An 18,618-nucleotide genomic window follows, 5' to 3' on the forward strand; every position below is an offset into this window, starting at 1 on the left:
CTCCTTTTGATTTGTTCTATGAAAGGAGGGAATTTCCAAATCCATTCAAAAGAAAGTGACTATAAATTTTAGGAGAGGGCACAAGTCACCCGGCACCTTCTACTCCAGACCCAGTGAGCCAAACCTAGTACTCGGTTCCTGCAGTCAGCCTGATTTCCTACAAGAGGAAAGATGTACGAACACCAATCGTTTAAAAACAAGCCAGTTCTTGATACAAGCCTCCCACTCAGGGGAATGTCCGTGGTCTGCCCTCATCGTTGCTGGGCTGCACCTGAGCTTGGAGTTGGGTTTCTGAGAGTCTTCTGTTGCCCTGCACTGTTCTTTGAGTGTAAAAAAGGATGTAGGCCTGGGTTTTGCACACTTCTTCCACACTGCATACATTCAGCTTTGAGTCATTGCAGTGGACCCAAAAACCTAGGACACCAAAGGAGAGAAAGAGACAATGACTACCCAACTTTCATAGTTTTTATGAGCAGGCAAAACGAGGGGCAAAGGAATTCTGAATACAGGCAACCATTGATTATTTTAGCTGGGGGAAGAGACAAGTAAATGGAACCAGAAGAGAGTCTACAAGACTTCTTTGTAACCACTGGGTCCCCTTCCCTCCAAACCCCACCGTCACATTGTTTACAATATTGACTGACTGGAATTTTGGTCCTTATTTTACTCAGGCTTGTTCATTGCCATTAGGACTTTCTGCACAGAGAGCCAGGAGAACAGGGGCTAAGATATGAAAAGAGGAAGGATGAGGAGAGGGAAAATGGAAAAAGGGAAATGATAAAGGAAAATTCTTACTTGCTCACAGGTTCTGGCTGCCCCAAGGGAAATACATCCGTAGCCCATCTGCCTCAGGGCAGCAGCTGGGAGGTATCCCTCTGGAGCCTAAGTACTGGAAGCTGCTTGGAGGGGTCCTTGTAGCCCCACACCTATCATGGTGCCCAGGACATAGTAAGTACTCAGTCAGTGCCCTCAACTTTACTATGTATGGGCTTCGGCTAATAAGATTTATCTATCTCTCAAGTATCTATCATCTACGATCAAGTACTGCTATCAGGTAGGTAGCTCCATGAGATTAAGCAGCACTACTGTTTCCACATCATCAGAAAGAAGTAGCATTAATACCGACCTCCAAAACTGACGGTGCAATTACTACACACTAGGCACGGTTCTGAGCCCTTTACATATCTGTTCCCTTAATTCCTTGTGCTGTTACTTAGAAAGTGATATATCAAAAATCTGCATCCAAGTTTCATAATTCTTTCCACTGGATTTTAATGTATGTAATTTCACCCGAAGATGACCATGGAGTTGAAATAAAAGGCAAGCAATAGAAGGTGGACAAACCAACCCTTTTCCGTGTTCCCCCACCCCACAGAGTAAAGCACACGCACCTCCCTCTGTGTTGTAGCAATAGGCTGTGTAGTGTCCTGAGCCAAACCCTTTCCCGTGATGCATGACCACTGCGGAGAGATCATAGGCAAAGGTCTCCTTGTCAAGAGAGGAGAGCATGTCCCTGCAGCAGTAAGGTTCCATGGTTAATACCTGGTCAAAGACGACATGGACCCCAATCTTCTCTCGATGATTACGGCCAGACCACCTAGGACATGGACATAAACTTCTTACTAGTAAAAACTGGCATCTGTGATCATAAGTAGAGGTAGACAGAACAAGGAAAATTCTGGAAACCTAACCTTCCAGCTTTTGTTTTCCCATCAATAAAAAGGTGGTACTCATTGTCCACATGGATTTGCTGTGAATGTTCCACCATATACTCTGAAGCAAAACAAGCTATTCAGGTAAGAATTTCCTTCAAGCTTACTGCCTGCTCTTCTTTTCACAGATTTTTCTTATAGTTAATCTTGACAATGAAGTGGCACAAACCCAAGCCAGGCTTGAAAACCTTTGTGCACAGGCATTCAGGGCACAGGCACAGCCAATTAAGCCGAGACGTGAGGGCAGAGGCCCCATCCTCTGCTTGGCTCAGTGGATGTGAGGCACAGGATCTCCACAGAAAAGTACAGGGTCTCAAGAGAACAGGCTTCTCCCAACACTAAAGAAGACATTTGCCCTCACAAAAACCTTTGAAGCAGCTATTCCCACAGCTCAGCCTCCTGGGACTCCCCAAGCAAGCTCACCTGAATCTTTTAAGGTGCAGCCGGAGGACCTGAGGTAGTCTGTAGATCATTAACTGCTTTCTAGCTTCACTCAGAACAAGGGGTTTTGGGTTGGATTTTCGTCGTTTGCCTATACGGTTTGGGAAGGTATAAGACAGGTTGTCAGGAGCATCATTCTTCCTTCATAATGGCAGAGACAATACTTGCCACACCATATGCATTCTTCTTATTTTTCAATCTGGGACCCTAAGACAGCAATGTGACCACCTGTAAGACTGCATTTCCCAGCCTCACATGCTTGCATTGTGTGGCCATACAAGTGCCAAATAACGAGAGTACACACATGACTGTGTGGCACTCAGGATGGCTGCTGAAGGAGCACTAACTCAGTTATGAGGTTCATCCTTTGTCCTTCCCTTTCTGTAAATGCTGGAAACTCTTGGACCATGAGGTAATCTTGAGGATGGAAGCCATGCCCAAGAACAGGAAAGCAGTAAGAGAAAGTTGGGTCCCTGGTGGCCATGTGGCCACCATGCCAGGGTCTGTCTGAATGGCCTTCTGACTTCTCTTATATAATAGAGAAATAAAGCTGTATCTCATTTTAAACGAATGTTATTTGGGTTGACGGTTATAAGCAACCAAACCTAATCCTGACACACCTACTTTCTAATTTCAGCCATCAAAAAACTCCAAAGTTGGTATGGGTTCAGGATATGAAGGACTAATAAATGGGATACGGTATAACAGGAAAGGAGCCCTGGTGGCGCTGTGAGTTAATCAATGGTTCAAGCCTACCAGCTGCTCCATGGGACCAAGATAAGACTGTCTGCTCTTGTAAAGATTTACAGTCTCAGAAACCCTATATAGGGTTGCTTGCTATGAGTTGGAATCAACTCGATGGCAGTGGATATTGGGGGGTGGGGTAGGCATATAATAGGTCAATGTAACATCATGCAGATATAGTTGTTGTTATTAATAGCCTTCAAATAGGTTGACTCATAATGACCCTATATAAGGTTTCTGAGGAGTGGCTGGTGTATTTGAACCACTGACCTTGCAGTTCAAACTGACCTTGTGGTCCAGTGCTTATCCTACAGCACCACACCATATAGAAGTCTATATATTAGGGTTTATACTTTTATGAATAAGTTTGCAACTTAATTGTTACATACCATAATATAACTTAAAAGCACTCTTCTCACACTCCCTTCCCAATCGGATAGGCCTAATGCTATTATTTCCTGCTTACAGCCAGATGTACACTATTGAACAAGTTACTTAAACCTCTGAAACTCAGTTTCCTCACCAGTAAAATGAGGATAATACATATATTTTCAGATGAAGATAATAGGATTCGGGATTAATAAAGGACAGAGTATTGGAACAGATTCTTTCCCCATGATTTGCTTATGGCACATACAACTATTTAGAAAATAAACTGTCAGTTCTATGTAATTTATGCTGGACCTAAAAACGAAACACGCTTCTTAGCTGTGAGCTGGACATGCAGGACAAGGCTGACGGTCACCCGGTACAAAGCAGGGTTAGTACTCACCCTCCAATTTTGTTTCTGAATTGTGGGGGCAATGTATTTCTAAATATCAGCAAATAAGTAATGGAAAGTTCTCTTAATTTCCATCCAAAGCCTTTTCTGTTGACTGCTCTGTTATTATAGTAATTAAATCAATGAATGGGCAGGAATATAAAACAAGTACTCAATGTGGTGCCTGCTGCTGGCCTCTGAGCTGCTAGTATCAGGGTCTCAGTGTCTGAAGAGCTGGGCATCTGATTCCAAGTCCTGTCTGTATCACTCAGGAAAGGTAACCAATCCCAGCCAGATGACGTATCACAGAGCTTTTTGTGACAAGAGGAAGCGGAGCTGTTGCTTCTCACAATGGATTGCAGCAGAATGAGTGTGCCAGAGGAGGAGCTTTTCCACGGCTGGCGGTTGTGATATGTGGGGCATGAACAGAAAGAGAATTTTAAAAGAGGAACCTGGCCTTATTTTACATTCTTATTCACTAGCAGATTTTTAAAAATTATTGCAGCACTGCCTGGGAACCCTAGCAGTGACTGCCACCCTCAGCAGAGGGAGTGTGTGAGCCAAGATGAAGACAATGTGGAATCTGGCTTTGTTTTCCTAAAATGAAATTCACAAAGAAAAAGAACTTACTGATTCAATTGAGATTGATCAGTTCTGTCGCCATTTGATTAAGCTGGCTACACCAAGAGGTAAAAGGCTGCTAGTTCTGAAACTTCACAAGCAATAAATCAATGCATCTTGACCCCTCACCATAGCTTTCCTTCTCCTACCATTGTTTGCACTTGTCTAGAGACATGGTGAAAAATGAGCACATCTGGCAACCAGAGAAACACTCCTTTTTCCCCAAAATAAATGAAAGTATTTCTTGCCTAATCTATCATATCTGAGAATGATGGAGTTAAAGCTGTTAACATTCTTTTGCTCCTTACAAGTAAAAAGCCGTATGAGTCACCATTCTAAAAACATGACCAGATACTGCACTAATAAAATAATTAAATTCACCTGCCTGCCTCTGGAGCTCAACATGGAACATGACAGGTGGGCCTACAGTTAACTAAGGATAGCATTTCAACTTTTGCTTTAAAATGGCAAATGGTATCAAAGCATGCCTTTTGATTTTTTTGTCCTGGTTCTTCCAAGAGCAGAACAGGCTTGTCCTACCTGTTTTTAAAAACCATATGCAAAAACAAAACAAAACATAAAAAACCCATATGCAAATACATTAAAGTGCTATCATAAGATTTCTTCCCCCCAATCTTGTATTATTTCTAGTTCTCTGCACAATCCATTATATTCTTAGTTTTCAAGTCTTTGTATGCTATACAAAGCAAACAAACACAAGCTTTCAAATATTTTTGCATGTCCTTTCCATGCTAGGTTGGCAGAAGCATGAAATGTAGCAAGACAGAAAGGGGCCGTGCGTAAGATGCCACATAACCCTATGGAAAGGCTTTCACTTTAAAATGAAAGTCACAACAGAAATTACTTCTGACCCTCTGAAATGTGAAGGAGGAAAAACAGCAACAAAAAAACCCCTCAAAATGTCTGAAGCTGCCACTAAACCATGCACCTTCAGACTTGTTTTCTTGGTCTCACTGTAACAATTTTTAGCATCCCTTCTGACAGACTATAACATCTATCAATTCAGTACAAAAGCATTCTGATACCAGAGCCCTCAACTAGGTGGAGTAAGAACTGTCAGACTCTACACATCCACTCATTTAAGTAGGGCCCCTATAGCACTGATGATAAATACTAACATTCTTAGATTCTCACTTCAGGAACCACATTTTCAAAGGCCTCCCAAATACACCAACAACTAATGTTAATCAGGAAGGGCCAAAGGAGGCACAACCCCTAGGTTTCTGGTTTTTTCTTTAGGTATATAATACCTACATATTTGGCCTTGCTTTAAGTAAAATGGGAGAAAAACACCCTTTTAGAAGATGCCTTAGACCCACACATTATCATCAGTGTTATTTTGACAAACTGGACAAAGAAGCACCTTACACTGATATTCCAGTTACACTCCCACCCCATTATCCACACAGCACTCACTGTTACACTGGTCACAAGCGTAGATTCTCCCCTCCAGGGCCTCTGTCTCTGTGAACTTGGCCAGCATCTCAGTGAGCAGGCACTCTGTCTGATTCAAAGGGACAAATCCCTTTTCTATGCAGTGGTAGCGCTCAGGGAATTCCAGGGACAGATCCCAAAAGGGTTCAATGGTATTGGATTTGTAATTGCATGCTATACATGTGACCTAGAATAAAAAGATTTATTTACATGAGATAGAACTTCCATGCTTCCCACATGGATTTTTGCTCGCTTAATTCAAGACATGTAACTTGAGAAAACTAAGCATAGAGTTTGATTTTTAATTAATTGTAATGTTAGAATAATACATATAATTCTTTAATGAAAAGAATTAGACCGTATCATCTCTGGCATACATTTCTAACTATCTGATGCTGGCTGGAGATTATTACCTATCCCTTTTTTTTGTTTCCTGCTCCTCACCTGAAGCATGCTCTCCCAGTCACTGATGCAGTAGTATAAACTGCATATGATGGTGGAATCATCCCCAGGCTCAGTCTGAGATGGAGAATTTGCAGATCACTGTCTGCTTCCCTCATCCACATACTCCTCCTGCCCCTGACTATGCTATTTCATGTACAGTCCACCTGGCCTCTCCTCTGGCCATTTTTTCCCTTGTAGCACCTCTACCTGGATCCCTGCGCTTACAGTGCCTCAAAGCACTGTGCAACTGGACCTTCTCTCCCATGCCAACCTTCCCAGATGTACCTCTCTTTTTAAGGAAGGACCATTAGAGGTAGAGAAAGTACTGATGAATTTGCACCCTTTCACATACTAGAAAACTAAGGCTGAAACAAAATTCCTCTTTCCATCCCAATTCATCAGTCTTTAAAAAACGCTTTTAAAACCAACTCACAAAATCTAGGTGTAGCAGAGGTTTTGTCTGAACCCCTAGAGTTGCATCCCCATTGTTTACTTTAAAAATTCTTTTTCTGCATATTCTCACAAGACCTTATCTATGAATCTTTGCTTCCATCCCTAGATTCAGGCAAGGAATGGGTAATGGGGAATAGGAAGGAGGCTTGCTTGCTTAGGCCTTTGGCAACCTTCCAACCATCTCCCTTTCGTATGTGTGAAAAATGCCTAAGAAGACCTGGGAAGGAAGACTGCTCTTTAAACTACTTTGGGACAGGGTTATAATCACACTGTGTTCAGTTTCCCAAAAAACTGATCAGAGGATAGATGCCAACAATAGGCATGGGATTATAACAGTGAAATACCCTACTTCCCATATTATTTTTAAAAAGTTAAAAACATCCACTGAAAATGAAGTGACATGCAAATTTAACTAAAAAAACTGGCCAGAAAGACAGGAGGCAAGTTCACCAACAATGCCGTTGTAGTGAACAAGGTAATGAAAAAGTACAATGGCTACCCTCAAATATGCAGAATGGCAGGAACAGCGGCTACCCTAATCCAAGTACCCTAGTGGCACAGCAGTTAAGAACTTGACTGCTAACCAAAAGGTGGACCGTGAAACCCAGCAGCCCCTCTGTGGACAGGTGTGGCAGTCTGTTTCTCTAGACTACAGCCTCAGAAACCCCGCGGGCCAGTTCTGGCCTGTCCTACAGAGTCCCTAAGAGTCAGAATCGACTGGGCAGTTGGTTTAGTGTTTTCTAATTAGTCCCATAATCTGAGGGGGGCTACTCACGGGAGCCCAAGCTCTAGCACACAAGCCTCCCTCCTGCTATGATGGCAAGAGTTGGGGTGAGGGTGGCGCACACACCTACCTGACTCAGTAGCTGCCCATGAAAGATGGTATTCACCACTTTTAAGACTTGCTTGGTGAGCTTCCTCTGGGAGAAGGGGATGAGGATGCGGTGCGTGGTCCCCTCTGACTCGAGTTCCTGCTGCACTTTGTGCAACAGCTCACAGAGAAATTCCTGCGCATCCTGCTGGTCGTAGCCCCGGAAGGCAGGGATCAGGCTCCACACAGAGTGAAGCATGGCGAAGGGCGACACCAAGGCCCACTTCCCAGACCACATCACTCGGAAGAGGGTGTGCAGTTCGTGACAGAGGGAGATGTGCTTTGAGCTCGGCTCCTTGTTCTGGATGAGCTCTAGGCTCCTGCTGATGGAGGCCCCACCGTTTAAGCAGAGGCCTTCTCGGTCCCACGAGTCGCTCTTGTCACTCCTGGCTGACACGTCAGTGGCTGAGCTACTGGCTGGCTTGCTGGCTAGCTGAGCCTTCCCGTTGGTTGCTTTGGGAAACAGTTGTTCCGTTTTGGAAGGATCAAGGTTCAAAAAACATTCTCGGAACTTCTGGAGGTGGCTGAGGACCTGGAGAATGGAGTTCATGTAGCAGGTGTTCCCCAGGTTCCGCAGGCCGGTGACACCTGGGGCCATGGCCGGCTTGCGGTGCTGCTTGAGTTTGCCGCTGGGTGCTTTCCTTGAGGTAGGGAGAGTAGCGGGGCGCCTCTCGGCCATGGCCTTAGTCTTGACCATGTCACGGGGGGCATGCAGCAGCAGTCGGGCACTCTTGCGTGGAGGAGCGCTGGCCAGCTCTTCCAGCAGCCGCCGCTTCACCTCAAGCCTCCGCTGGCGCGCCGCCTCCTTCTTGCGCTCCAGTGCCTCCTTCTGACGCAGCTGCTCCAGCTTCGCCTGGCCCCGGGAGCTCTTCTCAAACCAGATCCGCAGCGTCTTGGCCAGCAGGTGCTGGCGCCGGTACCACAGAGCCGTCAGCATCTGCGGCTGTCCCTGAGGAGTGCGCTGCAGCTGGACCAGGTCCTCGCCTGAAGCCATGGACCGCAGGGTCCGCCCACGTTTTACCAGCTGGTCCTGCTTCTGGCCCCTGACTGCCAAGAGGGAGCTTCTCAGCAGCTTCAGGTCCCCCTCTGGGTTATCATTGAGCACGTAGTCCTTGCACAGGTAACAGAACACGTAGAGATCCAGGACTTCCATGGCTAACGGGTGTCCAGTCTCTTCAAAGTGCTTCAGAGCATGATCCTCAATGTATCGGCCGCAGGCCACGTGGGAGCACTTCAAACAAGCCCACACGGACTCCGTGGTGGAACACTCCATGCAACACCACTTCTGAGGGTTCAGAATGGAGTGGTCCTGGGCAAGCCGCAACCGCCCCACATGTTTGCATCTATCCATGTCTTAGGGCAGTCTCCACTCTTTTAATCTAGCAGAAGAGGGGCCACAGAAAAGACAGAAAAAAGAACTTTCAGCAAGTTATTTTCTAAAAAAAGGGCTTCCAACTGGCATTCCCCACTCAAGACTCATTTGTTTTCCATTCAAAATTAGTTCCTTTGAAAGGAGGCTAAAAACAAAAATAGCAAATCTGGTGTCAAGACTGAGAATAAGAGAAGGGCAGTTAATTTCTTTAAGAGTCTGGATCATGAAATATATTGGGGGCCTTTCCCATAGCACCAATTTGAAACTTCCATTTTCTGAACTCATTTTCATTCTTGAATATCAGCTGATTTTTCATATGAGACTGATTTGTGTTTCTTAGGAAAAATCACAGTGCACCCAACTGGTTACCAGGGGAAAGAAAGGTTGCATTTAGAACCATCTCTGAACTGATAAGCTTCTATATCTCATTATGGATCAAGATCCTGGATGTATGCAGAAAGGAACAGGAGAGGGAAGAGAAGAGACACACAAATAGTGTTTCAAATACCTTTAGGAACAATGAAGATTCTTAAACAGAAAGACAATCTTAGTCAGTGTCAATGTATTTTAAAACAGAGATAACCAGATATCTCTAACTAGACATAATCTCTTATATTCTTTTTTTTTTTTAATGTTTTATTGTGAATTATATGATAGTTTACATGGGAGAACATTAGTTTTATATTCATTCTATCGTATATTGTTTCATTGCCATGGTTACAATCCCCTCCATGCATCATCAACCAACTAAAGAGTGTACCCTGCAAGCCTGCCCCCTATACTCCCCCCGCCCACCCCACCCCCAGTCTTCAGCACACAGCCTCTCTCCCTCTCTGGATCTAAGGTCCCCAGATGCTCCATTGTTCCACGTCATCGTCTCTGCCTCCATCTCAGGCATCACTGCTTCTCTGGGTAGGGTCCCGCTCTCTGCTCTTCTCCCTTGATGGTCCTAGGGACCTCCGCTCCTAGACTGGAAAGTTAATCACTCCCTTCCTTGCTATAAAACATCTACCTTTACATTTCCAACCCTCACAATCAGTCCTGATAACAATTATTCACTATTGTATCACAAGAGACCCATCTGCATTTCATTTCATCAGCTCCGGCTAATCAGATTGAATACTACTCACTGGAGATTCTACCTTCCTCCAGGCCCTCTGGCTCTAGGTTCCCTCCTGAAAGCTTGTAAGCCAGTCACTTCTTGCCTTTGTAGCCCCCCGCTCCCCATTTTGGGTAGCCAATGTCCAAGTTGCCCATCCCTGTCTACTCTGTATGTGGAGGGGGTGGGAATGATTCTTGCTTAATCTCTTATATTCTTAACTAGATAGAATCCCTTTCAGAGAGGTGATCATGTATTATAATTCTTTTTTATTGCCTTATAATACCAAGAAAAGAAGGAGAAAGTCCTCTACTACACAAAGTGTTATTTTGAGCCCCGAAGACTTGGCTAACTGTGAGCCTCAATCTAAATAACACCTTTCATGTGTCCTTTTGAAAGGTACAGGGCGGGACATTTCCCACTCTTTTTAAACTGAAAGGATATATAAGTAAAGATATAGATAAATCTAACTCTTAGGACAAGAGGTGGGGTAGGTACTGGAATTACCGTATTTAGTCAAACTACCAATACAAAGGAGTCCTGGTGTGGCGCTGTGGGTTAATGCGCTGGACTGCAAAGCCATTTGAACTGCAAGGTTGGCAGTTCAAGCTCACCAGCTGTTCCTCGGAAACTTTATACAGGGTTGCTATGGTCAGAACCAACTCGACGGCACTTAACAACAACAACGAATACAAAAGGAAAAAGTAATATATCTTCTAGATGAAATATGTGATAATGTTTTTAAAACAGTGATAACATGCTGGTTTTTTTTTTTTTTTTAGATTTTCTTCCTAACACTGTATCCTCAATATGGTTCACCAGAGAAACCTCATGGGCAATTTCTTCAAGGGTAGGAAGCTAGACAACTGCTGTAAAAGAACAGTTTTTTTAATTCTTTAGAGCCCTGGTAGTAGAGTTTAAAATATATACACACCAGGACTTTAAAATCTCTAAAGGAATTCTGTTATATAAAGTGAATTTCTGTCACCTCCATTTCTCCTCCATTTTTCTTTACATTTCTGTGAGCAAACACAAACAGTCCCATGATTCTGGGGTCATCCAGAAAAGGTGTGAGTCCAATATACTCTGCGTAGTTCCTTCAGTTGTTGTTTTCAGATGCCCTTTTTGGCCTAGTCCTGTTAACAAAATCCACAAATAAAAATACCATAGAACCAGATCAGAGGTCCTCCCCATTTGCTATTGCCCATTTCAGATGGCAAAGGTCATGTCCCTATGTAAAAAATCCCCAAATCATACAAAGGAAAACAACCAGGTCGGGTCATGCTTTTCTTATTTTTTAAATTACTGACTTGCTGCTAAGTACCATTTATTTAAGTCATTGCCCTCTCTATGTTTATCCATTTCTTAACTAGGTATAGTCTAGTTCTGAGAGGCTATCATGTGTTATATTTCTCTTTCATTGCCTTATAATACCAGGACTTGTGGGGGTTCACCTGTTAGTGGTCAAAAGTGTTTTGTCAGAATTATTCTCCCACAAAATCTGGAATGGTTCTGAAGTACCATTTCTGGTACTTTTCTTAGGATGCAGCCAAATCAAAACACATACATCGAAAAGACAAAGTGGTAAATTAATTTTCTTCTTGCTACTTATTACCAAAGGAGCTCTGGTAGCGTAGTGGTTACGAATCGGACTGCTAACCTTAAGGTCGCCAGTTCGAAACGACCAGCTGTTCCTCAGGAGAAAGATGAGGCTTTCTGCTCCTGTAAAGATTTGCAGCCTCGGAAACCCTGTGAGGGTCACTATGAGTCGGAACTGACTCCATGGTACTTAACAACAACAACTTATTACCAGCTGGAGCCCTGGTAACACAGAGGGTTAAGTGGTAGGCTGCTAACCGCAAGGTCAGAGGTTCAAACCCACCAGCTACCCCACAGGAGAAAACTGAGGCTGTCTGCTCCCATAGAGATTGACAGCCTCAAAACCCTAAGGGGCAGTTCTACTCTGTCCTATAGGGTTGCTATGAATTGGAATCAATTCAATGACAGTGGGTGGGTATTACCACCTGGATGGCCCATATGGTTAAGTGCTCAAAAACTAGCCTAAAGGTGCTGGGTAGCCTGGCCATCTGCTTCTGAAAGGTCACAGCTTTGAAAACCCTATGGAGCCATTCTATTCTGCACATGTGGGGTCAACTTGACACCAACCACCAACAATACCAATTCAAAGTATAAGTTGGTACCTATCGTACTCACAGCCAATTACTGGGAACACAAAAGAAATCGAGGAATAAAGGGGCAAAAAAATTTAAAAATAGGCATTTCCTAAGTCTATCAGTAATGTTTTATTTCTCAAACTGTAGTCCCTGAAGCATAACTAGCATCAGAAGTCCCTAGGGTACTTGCTATAGGTACAGATTTCCTGGTCACCACTCCAGGCATGATGTATTAGCATCTGGGGTGGGATCTAAAATCTGTAATTTAAACAAGTTCTATAGATGATTCATTTGCACATTAATGTCATAGAAGCATTATATAGGGATGCAACACAAATTAAAGAGGAAATCTCATTTCTCAAATTGGTCTATTCAGACAAACAATGGCCTTCTACTGAGCTTTCTGCGGTGTTCTGAAAATATTCTGTATTTGCACTGTTCAACAACATGCAGCTAGCAAGTTCCTGAAATGTAGCTAGTTAGACTGAGGAACTGAACTTCTAATCTTATTTAATTTTAATTAATTTAAATAGCCACATTGTGGCTAGTGACTGTAGACTTAAACATATGAGCTTCCACTTTTTTCCCCTTTGTTTTGCTCTTCAAACATTTTAGCAGTCACTAAATCATATCTATCTGAATAGCCTCTTTGTGGCTCAAAACCTGATGTCTGGCAAATCCTCATTTTAGCCTTGATGGGTCTTCAGGAATTTAATTGCTACTGAGATCTTATCACATGAAATAGAGAACAGCTTCAAATCTTACAAAGAGAGAATATTTCTATGAATAGGAAAACAGCAACACAACACCCAGGACACAGATGCCTTATGAAATCAACTCCTGTGCTAGAAAAAAAACATGCTGGAACAACCAAAAGCTAAAATAGGAAAACACTAAAAAACCATTCCACACCCTCTCCACTTAGAGCTGTCAAATGGAAAGGCCACTCTGGAAAGTCTTTCTTCCGATTTCATTTTCTGATCTATAAATCTGCTGATCACGCACATCCTTGCCTGCACAGCCCTTTTCCCATTACAAATCTGTCGTGGCAACTCACTAACCTGCCATATGGCAGAGTAAATCCATTCAGGAAAACACAGGGCTACTTTGCACCTCACCACACCAATTTAAGCTAAGCAAACTAGCTTCTCTAGAGGAAAAACATCTAACCGTGATCTGGAAATCACCAATACACAAAATAGACTAGCGAGAATCTAAGGCCAATTGTACTCAGTTCAAGAAAGACAATGTGTTTCACTCAGCTCTCATACATACTCTGACTGCTTCATTTCAGAACAAGGCCTATCACCTGCTGGCAGAAGAGGAATTCTCTTGTACATTTTTCTGATTTGTACAGCTTTTCTTTCATATTCCCAAAGGTCACAACAATCCTGATATTTCCACTTAAAACATACATCATCCAGTGTGACAGGCCAGGGCACCTAAGGTACAAAGTAGATAGGCTTAAAGTACGATTGTCAAAGAACAAGCTGTATTAACAGCTCTATAACAGTGAGGAGGTCAGCAACTATAAAGAAACATCCTGCTCAGCCTGGACGCATCTGCAGCTGGGGAGAGTCAACCTGACTCTTCTCTTCTTAACTGCCATAATTTTACTTTTTAAATCTTCATTAACTGGAGTTTAAAACCACTGTCAACTTTAAAAACCATCAGTTCTAATCTCAGGAGCTTTAGTAGCATAGGTGGTTACAAGTTGGGCTGCTAACCTCAAGATCAGTAGTTCGAATCTACCATATGCCCCATGGAGAAAGATAAGGGTTTTTGCCTCCGTAAATATTTACAACCTTGGAAACACTATACGGGGTCACTGAGACAAAACTGACTCAATGGCACATAACCACCATGACTCTAATCTCACTAAATAATACATTTTAAAAAGACAATGACATCTTTTCAATGCTTGCCTTTTCTGATGAGAAACTTGTAGAGATTTATTTTTCATTTTTTAAAGTTTCTATGTGAGATGACTGAGCATTATAATCATCTTTCAAAAAATTTATAGCTTGAAAATATAATTTGGAATAACCTTTTAAATTAGGCTATTCCAATTTTCTTCAAATAGAAAAAAAATGTCTTAGTAGATCTGAAATGCATAAGGACACCACCAGAAACAAGATAGCTGGGGGTGGGTGGGGGTGGGGTGGGGTAAATCAACAAAAACAAAATAGGAAAACAAACGATAAAGGGAATCCACTTTAGGAAGATTTTCATTTCTTCTCTCTCTTTCATTGTATTGATTTCTTCTCAGTTCCTAACTCAGGACTGTGAAATACTCCTGCCTGGTCTTGGTAAGACCAAGTGACATCAATTCCAGCTTGAGAGAAAGTAGACACTATGGTAACATGCTGACAGCCTTCATTTACATAAAAGAATACTAATTATGTGGTATCATCAACATCTGCGATTCCACTCACTGCCATATGCGACAGCGCTGGGTATTTTAACCCTTCAACTTACTAAATGTACCTAGAATTCAATCTACCATAAAATGTGTAATGGCTAAAGGGGCACAGTGAATACATTTTTACAAATAACAAGTGTTAAAAATGAATTTTACTTTCTGCTAACATTTGCTTTCCAAGGGACCTGAGGAAATACAATGTAATATCAATATACAATTAAGAAAACGATATAAGGAAGGGAGATGTAGCGCTACAGGATCAGTATTGGACTGCTAACCACAAGGTCAGCAGTTCAAACCCATTCAGCTGCTCTGTGGAAACCCTATACAGGGTTGCTGTGAGTCTGAACCAACTCAGCAGCACGTAACAACAACCCAAAAGGGGAAAGTGATATATTCTGGAATATTATGTAGGATTTTTTGAAGGCTTCATATTAAATACAATAAAAGTAGTCATTTGAATTTTTATACTACGATCAAATCAAAAACAAGCAGAAGCAGAGACTGAGAAGGGTTGTTGTTAAGTGTCATTGAGTCGATTCCAACCATAGCAACCCTGTATAGGGTTTCTAAGGAGCAGCTGGTGAGCTTGAACTACCGACCTTACAGTTCAAATGACTTTGCAGTCTGACGCATTAGCCCATAGCCCACACCAGAAGGGTAAGGTTAGAACAATAAACTGCTCGGAAGTCCTTTGCTAAGGGGCAGTGGGAGGAGGTATGGTTGAATGAGTAGAAGGCCCTCCTGGGCCCTCTTTTCCCTTCATTACTATTCTCCCTATTGTGTTTGGGGTGAGGGAGGCAGTAGGTGGGTAAGGGATAATCTCTAGGTCACAGTTTGGCTCAGAGACTACTAGAGTATCTGAACTGTCTGAGCTCTGACTTAAATATGTTCTTCAGCTCTCTGACCCTGAGAGCTGACTGTCCACTCAAGCAGTGGTTCTTGGTCACATGGGATGGTATGCTGATGTGTTAAATGTGTGAAATCCCTTACAAGGGGCACTGCTGTTGTTAAGCGCTGTCAAGTCGGTTCTGACTCATAGTGACCTTGTCAAGGGTTTCCGAGGAGCAGCTGGTGGGTTTGAACTGCTGACTTTGTGGTTTGCTGTCCAGTCCTGATCCTACAGCACCACACCAGGAGTCCATGAGGGGCACTAGCTCTAGAACTCATTTATCATTACTAATAAAAGAGCAGATGTTCACAAATGAGTTTCTCTAATTATGGGCTACAGCAGATTTAATGTCCCTTCCACCTAAAGAAAGGACCTGCCCACTTCATCCAGGGAGTTGGGTCCAGTATACAACACTGGCCAGATGTATCCCCTCATGTAGAACCACCAGCACAGTATACATGATTTGCTCCACACCAAACATCAACCTGTCTAACTAACCACAGTAACAGAATTGAATCTCAGTCCTCCTGTACTTACATTCTCTATACTCTTTGTTTGCCTCCTTTTTCTCCAGCTACCAATATGCACAAGTCTCTTTTGTCTCCAAAAAGGGACGGATAACAGGCAGAGAGACACAAGTGTAAGTGTGCTCTGCCTCTAGACTACACTAGATGCTATCTTCAGGCTCTTTCTCCTTCTACTTTATTGCTCACAAGAGTTATGTGCAGCTTCATCCTTCTCACAACTTACTCGTTAACACCTTCATTTCATGCAGACTATTTTCTCAAAGCAATTTCCTTATAGCTAAATTCATTCTTCGCCTTTTCTCAGTCCCCAACCGCTTTTATTTTCTACTTGACACTACTGAACAGTTTTCTCCTGAACTTTGGGTACTGTTCTCTTCTAGCTTTCTGGCATCTCGTCTATAATCACACTGCTCACACTTTCAAGTGCGCCTTCCATGCCTCAAAATGGAGGCTTTTTGTTAAGTGTCATAGCGATCCTGTATGGGGTACCCTTCCACGGAGTAGCTCTGGTGGTTTTGAATCACACACTTTGTGGTTCAAAGACGGGTGCTTATCCTACAGTGCCACACCAAGTGTACTTCAGACAAAGGTAAATCACAAAGAAGTTTAGTATAATAAATTTCAGAAAACGTAAAACTTCAATTTAAAAATCATTTAAGTGAAACAAATACTACTTTATTTAAAAAGAATTCTTAGTAAAGGTGTAAATTGTAAAAAAAAAAAAAAAAGTCGGCTTTTCCTTAGGTTCTGTCCTTTGCACTCTCCCTAGTGATTAAATCGATTCCTGTAACATCAAGCATCGTGTCTGTGCAGGATAATGTGTCTTAATTTTCACAGACACTTTTAAAAACGGTTTTATTGATCAGTACTTTACCTACATAAATGTCACCCCCGTGAAATATACAATGCAACAGGTTTTAGTAAATTCACAGTTTCACAAATGTTTTTTCAATATGTAAAATCTTTCCATTTCATTGTAGACCCTCAATGTCAGGTTGAATTTTACACCTGAATTAAAGAGTATACTATAGTATAGTTCGGAGTCCTGGTGTGGTGCTGTGGGATAAAGCACTGGACCGCAAGGTTGGTTTGAACCACAAGGCCAGCAGTTCAAACCCACCAGCTGCTCCTCGGAAACCCTATACATGGTCACTATGAGTTGGAACTGACTCAACAGCACTTAATAACACTAACAATAATATAGCTCAGGGCACTCTAGTCACACAGCCTAGACACAACCAGAACCCTGATGTGGTGCTGTAGGATAAACACTGGACTCTAACTACAAGGTCAGAAGTTCAAATCCACTAGTCAGCCACTCCTTGGAAATCCTATACAGTGTTGGTATGAGTAAGAACTGACTTAAGAGCACTTAACAACAAAATAGTATTAATAGAGAGCACAATGACTGACGGATAAACACTGAACTGTGAACCACGAGGTGTGTTGTTTGAGGCCACCAGCCGTTCCCCACAGGATAAAAGATGAGACTCTTCTTCCACAAAGATTTATAGCCTCAGAAACCTTATAGAGTCCCTGTGAGTGGGTACCAACTCGACAGCACTTAAACAGCAACAACAACATAGTATAGATATTTATGAACTGAAGCTACTGACCCTGAAATGCACTATGCTTGGTTGGTTGGTAACAGAAATGGTCTTGCACCCAGCAATACACATAGTTTCATCCAGGTTGTCTGGTGATCAAGATCTGTAATATGACTAACGGGGTTACAGAGATGCCATCTGTGGAACTAGGCTAAGCTAGCTGGCCATTAAGGGATCAGAGGTTTTGATTCATTAACCTAATACTCTTGTATGAAACGTAACCCCTTTGCCAGGAGAATGGTCAACTATGGGCAAGGTGGCTAAAGCAGATGATTCATATTAAATTCAGGAAAATCCTGAACACACTGGGAGAAAACATACACTCTGACTTTGAAGAAGCGAAGTGGCAGCAAAATGTGGAGGAGAGCCCAGTTGGCAGTATAAAGATTAAGCAGGTCAGCTTCAGTACTAGCAGTCTTTGTTGCTTTCCCATCCAAGGGTCTACTTGCTACTGCCTAGTATTGATCCTGCATTGGATGGGGGAGCCATCCATAATGCTGACCTCAGAGAGGCACAGGATGAGTTTTGAGCCCACCCAGCCTTCTGATCTGTCTCACTGTTCAGTTCTGCTCGACAGCAGTCTCCTTCCTCATCAACCAAGGCAATCATCTCTGTCCAAACCTTGGTCAGTTGACCCCATTTCCCCATGAATCCCAATAGAGGACAGATACTGTTCATAGGCCAGCATTTTACTTAAAGTGAGAAAAGATTAGTGCAATAGTACCCTGATCTGTACTCTGCTACCTGTTCTCCTTGTTGAAGATTTGCCATACTACATGTGAGGGCCTGCTGACACATAGGTGCATCAGCTCCATTAAGTGTGGCAGAAACTGCACATCAGCATGTGTGTAAATGGACCAAAGACTTGCTCTTCTTCTGCCTCATTACACCTGGGATTACCCCATTGGTATTAAGATTTTTCTTAAGGGAAAGGAGAAGAAAAGTACATGTAAGGATGAAGAGATTTTCTTTTTAAAAGTCAGGATGTTTTTATGGTGGTGGTTGTTTTTTTCAGATTTGTATC

General features: G+C 42.7%; 1 protein-coding gene across 1 annotated transcript; it reads right to left on the minus strand.

Annotated features, from left to right (window-relative positions):
• Positions 1–226: 226 nt before the first annotated feature.
• Positions 227–8,852, minus strand: USP49 (ubiquitin specific peptidase 49). Its single transcript, XM_006860451.1, has 5 exons — positions 7,485–8,852; positions 5,716–5,920; positions 2,136–2,244; positions 1,392–1,597; positions 227–414 (listed from the first exon to the last, which is right to left on the minus strand). The coding sequence occupies exons 1-5, from the start codon at positions 8,850–8,852 to the stop codon at positions 227–229; spliced, it is 2,076 nt and encodes a 691-aa protein (XP_006860513.1).
• Between the last annotated feature and the right edge of the window lie 9,766 nt (positions 8,853–18,618).

The sequence above is a fragment of the Chrysochloris asiatica genome, unplaced genomic scaffold, assembly GCF_000296735.1.
Source record: "Chrysochloris asiatica unplaced genomic scaffold, ChrAsi1.0 scaffold00038, whole genome shotgun sequence".
Taxonomy (NCBI): Eukaryota; Metazoa; Chordata; class Mammalia; order Afrosoricida; family Chrysochloridae; genus Chrysochloris; species Chrysochloris asiatica.